The sequence below is a fragment of the Herpailurus yagouaroundi genome, unplaced genomic scaffold (genome assembly GCF_014898765.1).
Source record: "Herpailurus yagouaroundi ecotype Mexico unplaced genomic scaffold, PumYag 166, whole genome shotgun sequence".
Classification (NCBI taxonomy): Eukaryota; Metazoa; Chordata; class Mammalia; order Carnivora; family Felidae; genus Herpailurus; species Herpailurus yagouaroundi.
This window is the reverse complement of record NW_024412407.1, coordinates 24,770,755-24,780,162: the sequence shown is the minus strand read 5'-3', so window position 1 is coordinate 24,780,162 and position 9,408 is coordinate 24,770,755. Positions and strand designations below refer to the sequence as shown.

The 9,408-nt window shown below is 35.7% G+C and overlaps 1 protein-coding gene across 14 annotated transcripts in view; it reads right to left on the bottom strand.

Annotated features, from left to right (window-relative positions):
- The window catches only part of SOX5 (SRY-box transcription factor 5), a 1,021,040-nt gene that overhangs the window by 214,981 nt on the left and 796,651 nt on the right, over positions 1-9,408 (bottom strand). For all 14 annotated transcript variants that reach the window (XM_040488995.1, XM_040488992.1, XM_040488993.1 and 11 more), the window contains one exon: positions 6,160-6,246. In XM_040488995.1, the coding sequence (XP_040344929.1) occupies positions 6,160-6,246 (87 nt within the window). The remainder of the gene's footprint in view (positions 1-6,159; positions 6,247-9,408) is intronic.

Sequence of the window (9,408 nt, the reverse complement as noted above, 5' to 3'; positions counted from 1 at the left end):
ACAGAATCGGAAACAGGCTCCAGGCTCTGAGCCATCAGGCCAGAGCCTGACGCGGGGCTCGAACTCACGGACCGCAAGATCGTGACCTGGCTGAAGTCAGACGCTCAACCGACTGCGCCACCCAGGCGCCCCGAAAGCTTTCAGTTTTAAAGGCAACTGACATAAGAGTGAAATGGAACACTTGACAAGTAGCTATGATCTTTACTGTTCTTATCCTATGTTGGATGTTTTGCTACCGAGATATGACATAAACAAGATGTGTGCGTCATCATTTTTGTAGTGAAAGCAAGCATCGTTCTTATTTCTTTGTAATTCCATACTATTTATTACAAATATTTACCTTCTGAGATTGTAATTTTACAAACTTTCCCTATGATTATCCCATCCACTTACTTGGGTATTATATAAAAAATGTAAAAAAAAAAATGTTTTTTAAATCACATACAACTTGCCACATTACAGGCTTTAACATAGCCAATAAAAATATTTTCAAAACATGGCATTTATAAATTGTCATTCATTCATCAAGTGCAAACTGGATCCCTAAGTTTGGACTAATGGTAAGCTAGGTAGTACACAAGGGCAAGGTAAATGCATAAATAGGCTAACAATACAAAACAGCTGTGTGGGCTGGGGACTGAACTGAGCTGAGAACAGCATCACTGCATCTGAGGGTGCTGCATCCAGCTGTGTGGTGGCTGGAAAGGTTTTCAAGTTTTAAAGGATTTTAGAGGTCATCCATGCCAACTTTACTGAAGAGAGACCATCCAGCCTCGTGCAAAGAACACCGGCTTCGAAGACAGGCAGGAATAGGGTCACATCTTGACTCTGTCACAGTTAAAGTATGTGGTTTTGGATAAGTGATCTCTCTTTCTCTCTCTCCCTCTCTCTCTGCGAGTCTCAATTTATTCCTATGTAAACTGGGAATGAAATGTCTCTGTCATTTTGTAAGGAATAATGTTTACAGTGTGCCTGTATATAGATGGGCATGTAATCAATAGTAATCTGCAACTGTTTTTAAATGAGCAGATAAGGCAATAAACCAAAAGAGTTAAACTGATTTCCACAAGTTCTTGGAACAATCAGGGCAACATTATACCAACTTTTTGGCTACACTATGCTTCCCCAGTTAAGAGAAATGGTCGTTTGAAAAGAGGAAAAGTTTCTGGATTAATTCCATCATTTAGTAATCTGGCTGGTGTAAGCTTTGGAGTCCATATCTATAAGAAAAAAATAATGTTCTTAAAATTATCTTAATTTTAGAATCTTCACTTCCATTGCACAAATGAATCTTTATTAAGTGAATGAATGTTATTTTTAAATGAGAGAAAAAAAAAGGTTGAGGAAATCATATTTTTATTTTCAAATATAGAATCCAGATTAAATATGTAAGAATATCTGTTTAAAACATGCATTATTAAGTACCTGCTTTGAAAGATATGTAAAACTTCCTAAGACAGAAATCAATGAGATCCAGTGTCTGACCATTCTCTTCCCATTGTTGGCTATGTTTACACACTGGCATAAAGACTCTGGCATTCTGGGGCAGAGCAAGTCAGTGATGTGCAGAAAACATGAAGTCACTTTTTCTTTTACGGACATTGCCAAATTTATTTCAGAAACTTATATGCTGCACAGCACTAGTCTTTCTTCGTTTCTTACAAAGTGGTTTTTACAAAAAGGGAAAACATTACTCATAAGCAACTACAGAGGAACTATAAAACAAGCTCACTAGATTAAAACCATTAAATATTTACTTTATTTAGAAGTGCATGACTATATGTTATGTGTCTTCTTTATGGCTCACTCTTGCATGGAACAAATTTCAGATACAACAGTTCCCTTAATAATATTTCCAACCCTTTTATAAAAATGTACAGATATATTTTTTAGCTGAATGTACAAATGACATAAGTCACCAAGTTACTATTAGCAAAGCATGCGATTCTTAAATAGTTTTTTTTTTTGGTTTTAAAAGAATGGGTTTAAAACAACTTTCAAAGTGATACAAACCCTTACATGTCTAAATACTGGCATTATAGTTTCCATGTTTCAAATTTACAAACTCTAAGGATCTCTTTATTTATTACCTGGGATCTGATTCCTTTCCCACACCTGCTTGTTCACAAATTGTCTAACGTTATTTAAACAGAATTATCTCTTTCAAGCCACATACTGAATCCAACTATCTCTTTTATCTCCAAATGTGATGTCACCTAACAGAGGATCTACTTTAACCCACGTGTTGCATCTAAAAATTATGTATTTATCATGAGTTCTAAGAGACCAAAATATTGCTGAATGGCTTATTTCCTTGAATCTATTACTGGCATTCTAGAGCTGTCTGGTGTTTGCCTTTATGTCCCATCTTCTAGAAAGAACGAAATTATAGCTTTCAAAAGAGCCAATTTTTTATTATACCAACTGCAGCTGGCATTTTTCGTAATACAGGATACAACACTTTGCCAGCCAAATTAATGCATTCTGAGCAGGGTGAGAAAGGGTCTAACCAGGGATACCAATGGGAAAGAAACCGGGCTTTAACGAATTCTTCATACAAGGCTGGTGGAGAAACTGATTTGGGCTTATCTGAGTGACCTAGCCAGAAAAACCTCTCAAACAGTGCCCTGCTCTTATAACTTCACCAAGAAAGAACTATTTGAGAGAATTTTGCATGCAGATTTTTTTGGTTGCAATTCTAAAAAAAAAAAAAAAAAAAAAAAATTAAGTCTGTAACATACAAATCCTGCAATGACTTTATTGAAAACCAAATGCTCTGTTTAGATTAGTCAAAGCTGCTCTGGATCCCCAGATACTGTCCTCAGGTGAAGTGCCAATGCATTGACCTTCAGTGTAATGGAATTTCATGCTAGCTAAAACAACGCGTGACACTCGTGGTTGCCAACGGGAGTGCAAGCGCTGTTTTTCTTTTTTTTTTTCCTCTTCTCAGCAACTACAAGGCTATAGGAGATATTCCTTCACCTTTCTCACCACTGTTACTCTGTGCTTCTGCTACAGATAACAACAACAAAAAAACCATAAGCTGACCAGCCACACTATATCAATGACTGGAGAAGAAATAAGTCATTTTTTCAGGCAGCTAATCACTTTATATACATACGTTGCTAGCCAAGCTTTTTTTTTTTTTTTTTTTTTTTTGTCAAACTGTTTTGTTCTGCAAAACTGGATCTAGTGTCCTTGTTGTATGTTTTTTAGAGGATTGTTTCTAATGTAACTTTAAAACCTAATCACTTCACATTTCCAAAGTACCAGACCATAAAAATGGAATAAATTCTAACAGGCAAAATAACCTAACATGGAAAATAATTTCATGCTCTTAGAAGTGGGTGACCTTTACTAACCCGCATTGTTTCTTGAAGAATGATATTGACTTTAAGTGGGTATGACAACTATTTATTGATAGCTAAAATATCCAAACCAAATGCTATTTATTTCTCTTATTTTTAGAAGTTTATCATTTTAACTTTTTAAATAGTAATAGCAAGAAACACTTCTTTGAACTTTGCCAAGCTGTAATATTAATCTTTGTCCAAACGCTCTGAAAGAATTCACGTGCAGCAACTTGAAGGTTAGCATTTAGGAACGGAGCTCTGTCCTCATCTGGCTATAATTTTAGACATTCAAGAATGGGCACATATGTGCATGCAGACACACACACACACACACACACACACACACACACACTCATTTACTCACACATTTTCTGCAACTATTAAAAGTTAAATGGGGTGCCTGGGGGTCTCAGTCGGTTAAACATCCAATTTCAGCTCAGGTCCTGATCTTGCGGTTTGTAGGATGGAGCCCCACATTGGGCTCTGTGCTGACAGCTCAGAGCTCAGAGCCTGCTTCAGATTTTGCATCTCCCTCTCTCACTGCCCCTCTCCTGTTCATGGTCTGTCTGTCTGTCTCTCTCTCTCTCAAAAACAAACATTAAAATTTTTTACAAAGTTAAATCAAAACTGACCAGTGTAAACAGAGGAGAAAAGTTTCAATCCACAAGACTTGGTAAATACTGTAAAGGCTGTAAATGTCCTAACATATGCAAGATTTTATCAAATATATTATTCAAAATTATCATTCATAAATCATCTAATAATTGAATATGTGCATATTTCAGATTTAAAAAAGCTCACCCTTATTCTTCCCTATCCCAACCCAAAACAGTGTGCACGTACATGAGACTTACACCTTTATTTGCTTCATTAAAAAAAAAAAAGGCTGCAAACAGCAAAGCCATTGTTCTCCCATAACTTCTGAGGTGGCATGAAAACCACATTCCTGGGCATGGCATAATCAGAGTGTCTGACCCCCCAAACACCATTAAGTCAAATTCATTTACCCCCAGAGGGCTATACACTATTGTATCCTTTCCACTTTCTAGCCACCTACGAACAATGGATAGTAATTGCAACTGTCACGGGCAGTCAGTAGGAAAAGTAAGCCAGCCCTATTTTCCCAGTTTTCTGCCAAACCTATCCAAGCACCTAATAACCATGCCCCCCAACAGAAGAAAGGTCTACAGTTGCTTTTAAAATGCATCGGAAAACAGCTTTTTGAACAGAACACAGGACAATAACCAAACTTATGCTCTGAATGCGAAGCTTTAAAAAACTCAAAATTAAAGACGGAAACTTCTTTTGACTGAACCGCAGCTTCCTGAACCAAGCCCACAGGCAAGCCTGGAAGAATAGCTGAGCTGCTTTTCTCTAAGCTTATCATCACTGCTGTGGCTGCTTTTAAGTTCGACTTGTGAAGAAAACTAGGGAGGGAAAAATGTTTGTCCTCCAATGGAATGAGATCACAAGGCTTGGAACAGGCGGTCTTCTCTGCTATATGCTCAGTTATCACCTCGGTCAGAGGAGAATAAAGAACCTTGGAGAACACATTCTACGTCTCAGGTGTAAATGGGTTAAAAGCCAACATAATAATATAAAGGATCTGTGGCCTAGGAAAAGAAATTCCTCTGTTCTGTTTAAACTCTGTCTTCAAGCTCTTTAAGGCATATTAATTGCTATCTGTTTGAATTTGATTCCATGATAGATTTTGGTTACTGATTTTGTTGATTAGCACTCATTCATTCTCTCACCACCAAGTCATACTTGATCATAACCTGAATATATTTAAACTTCAAATACAATGGATAAGAAGTGAAACACTCAGTCAAACATTTTCTGGAAGTTTCAAAATGCTGAGATGCTAGTGTCCTGCCTTTCTGCGGGATGCTGCGAGGTCATAGAGCCATAAGAAAGACAATTGCCTTTTTCATTGGGAGAACACGTGCACATACATACATATGCAAAAAAGTTATTTATACACATATTTCTACATGTATATTAATATAAATCTGGTGATATTTAAATATATATTCAGCTGCTACAAAAAACCATATAGTGTAATATATAACTAAATATTTTAATATTGATGAATAAGTATTTTTTTCTCAAGATTAATCCTTTAGAACTCAGAATCAAGTGTGCTACTGGCAACAGACAGAAAACCATAGATTGCCTACCATGCTCTGAGAAAACACACTTTGAAATTAACTGAAATGATCATTTAACTATTTTTATATGGGAAATTAAGTCCTTTCCCACTGCTATTAGTAAAAGTTTATTAAAATATGAATATTCAGTATCATCTGAGGTTCATCTAGACTTTTTCTTAGTTGTGTTCAATGTCTGATTCAAATAAAAACAAACAAAAAATGTTGCTCTTGTTAGTACAATACAACCTTTTATTAAGCTTTCTCCATTCACCATGTCTGGTTTTAAATGTAAATTATGTACCTTCACACTTCTAACAGTAGAATATATACACTCATCTCATCATATGCAGTTTTTAACCCTGATATAAATACATTCCTACTGACAAGGTGAATCATTTAATTTTTTTTAATGATGAAAACCAAAGCCTTTTGAAGATACAGGGGTTTAGTCTGTTAAAATAGCATCCCATTTATCAATAAAGCACAAAGAGAAAGTCAGAGTCCTGACACGTCCACGTTCAAGCTAGGGAAAAGAAACACCAAAGACAGAATGCATGAGGCAGAAGAAGGAGCAGCACTTTTCACTGTTAATGTTTCTAAACATAAACTTCGTTTCAGTACATTTTGGATCAAAATAATTGTCAATATGTTACCTTTTATTTCACCAAAGTTCCCTGATCCCATTGCAAGAAGTTTGTCTTTCCAGTCCTTTGAGAGTAGCTTTTCAATACTGGGGGTTTCTAAGGAAAGGAAAAAAAAATGTAAGCAAATCAACATGACTGTCTTTACAATGCAGCTCATTAAAAGTCTATCTGCTAAAAATAAGGCCATCCCTATCCGGGCCCCAGTTCATAATGACTTCATCAACAAACTGATAACAGGGGGGGAAAAAAAGAATGTGTTTTGTCACCTGCTGTTTCAAAATCATTAGCTTTTTCCTCTTGCGGAACAAAGCCCTACTAATTCTTTATGACAATGGGTACATATAAACCTGCAGTTCATTGTTTTTCAATTTGGTGAACAAATTCCTGCTATAATAGATGCTTGTCAATTTCAGGGTGTTAGTCTGCAGTCAAAAAATAATTATGTTGATAAAATGCAGGGGGAAAAAAGGCAAAGAATTAGCTCTTAAATCTGCTACATGTAATTATATCCCTCTGTGTGTTTACAATTACATCCACTTTATAATATGTGTTTAACATCGTATGGTGGTAAGCACACTGTGGAAAGATTTGCCAGTACCATGAACATTAAAAAAAAAAAAGTTCGTACAAAAGAAGCTTTACAAAGATTGCAAAATCTACCAAAGTGAGTAATGCTTACAATGGAAACCTATTATTTGCTTATTTCAGATTTGTATCACATTCTTTGAAAATGCCCACTGTTGAGACAGGGCGCATATATTTTAAAGAGCAAGGTTATGCTTTAGTCCGTTTTTTTGTTTCTATATATCACATGGTTTTTGACCTCTTCTTTTGTGTTGAATTTTAATGTATAAGTAAACATAAATGCTAATAAAACTCCCAAACATTAAACTCAATTCCAAACAATGTAATTGTATATTCTTGTCAGCATTTAGATGGGTACACAATTACAATGGCTTTCAATCCCACGATTAGCACTGCATTCAGTTAGAAAATGGAGTGTACTAAAAGATAAGTGTCCCAGTATGCTCCATCTAAATAACAATACCCACACTTATTATCTAGATCTAAGACATACACTGCCATTCTCCACATTGGTGTTTATGTGCATTTGTGCTTGTTCAGACATTTGTTTACCCCCTACTAGGAGCATAAAGGGAGTACATGTTAACTTATCAAAGGGACCGTCTGGCCTAGAGACCATAAGATTATTAGAAACTGGTTCATTTTCCCCACAGTAAAATGCATTTTAAGGCATCATCATCATCTTTGGCTAATGCTATCTACTTTTCTCAGGCCCCCATCTTACAGCCATTGATTGTCAGAGTCACAAGGCCTGTGTGGAGTTTTCAACAAAGTGGAAGTGAAATTTCCTTGGAAAAACTGACAATATTGAATGTATTTATTTATTTATTTATTTATTTATTTATTTATTTATTTGCTTTTCTCAGATGTCAAAAGCTTATGGAAAATAAAATAGTGAAAAGCTCTGAGTGAGTCACTGTTTTACATAGCCTATAGTCTATACATATGGTGAAAAATATATATATGAAAAAATATACATAGACACACACATAAACACACCTACCACAACTACTGTGTACACATTTGTTATGGAATTTACTATGGAATGTGCAAAATGCATTTCTTCCTTTGTAACAAAATATCTCCATTTCTTACATTTAAGGAAGAAAGATCCTATAAAATTTACTTTTACTTTTTCTTAAAATATCCCTATTTCTGTACCATATTGTTTTGAAAATGATAATGACAATTCTGAGTAATAAAGTGGATTAAATCTCTACTGTAATCAATATTTCTATTCATTGAGGCCTTCAAACTAACTTTAAAATGCTTCTGCAAGGATTTCCAATGTTTCTACATTCCCAGTAAACACTTCATGAGTGAAATCATTTTTTAAACCTTATCAGAGTAGGTCAGACAAACACCACTGTTTCTTTTTTTCCAGCACTCCACAAAAATTCTTGAGTAGCATGTAAACAGGGCACAGCCAATACGGTATTTGCAATAGAGTACTGTCAGTCATTAAAAGCTAACAAACCTTTGCAAAGCAGGAATGCAGCAATAGAAATCCATTGTGCGCTAACAATAGGCCCCTGAACCTCCCGGCACCAAAAGCAGACCATTTTACTTTTAAGGCTATTGTCTACAAAGTCCATGACAAAGCTTTTCCCCTGCAGCTAGACAAAATATTCACTGTAGTATGCTCAGAAAGAAACAGAAGTCTTCTGTCTAAGTTGCAGAGTTAAAGTAACAGCCGCCAGATTTCTGAAACCTGCAGAACATTCCTAGCCTCTTTATTAACTTACATAAAGATATAAGGCTCCTATACAGAGCCACTTTTTTTTTCAAGTACCTTACTTTAAATGTACAGTACAGAAAAATGAATAACTTCTTTAAGACCAAGTAATTTGAAAGATGTAAAATCAGAACATATCTAACTCCGAGTTTTCATGCCTGTGGATGAATAAAGTCACTAATATTTGCAATCTGGATGAGGCATATACTTTAAATTCAGATTCAATAAACACTTATTGAGCAGCCTATGTGCCAGGAACTATGTTAGATGCTTTTACCTGTCTGCATTGTCTCATTTAATCATAGCTGTTACCTGAAGACTCAGATTGTGTTATTATATCCATCATACAGGTTAAAAAAAAAAAAAGCAAAAAGAAGAAAAGGACTTGTCTGAGGTTTCACGAAATGTAATAGGCAGAGTTGTTTTGAAGCAAGGTGTGTGTGTGTGTGTGTGTGTGTGTGTGTGTGTGCGCGCACGTGCGCCTTGCCTACAAATTCCTGACTCTCTTGTCAACAATGAAATGATAATGATAGCTACTATTTTGAGGGATAAGTGCTAAGCGGTGTACCAGGTCCTTTACATGTGGTATCTCAAACTTCTCATAATAATCTTCTGAATTAGATATTTCCCTAAGCTTTGGTTTCTTAAGTGGTAAACAATGCACTGATATCTAATTCAGAAGATTTTATGAGAAGTTGCCCATATGGAGCTAAGTTCAACTTACTGGATCTCAAAGTCAGGGGGACCACGAGCATATCATTTCACCCACTTCACCTCTCTATCTAAACTACTATGAAATAAAGAGCTTTAAGCAAGTCCACATCAAGTATTCCTCCAACTACTACTGTTCTAATTTGTCTCCATTGGTAGTTCATGAAGAAGCAGTAAGAAATGATTTCACAATGGATGGTAACAATGATGGTTAATGATGATTTCAC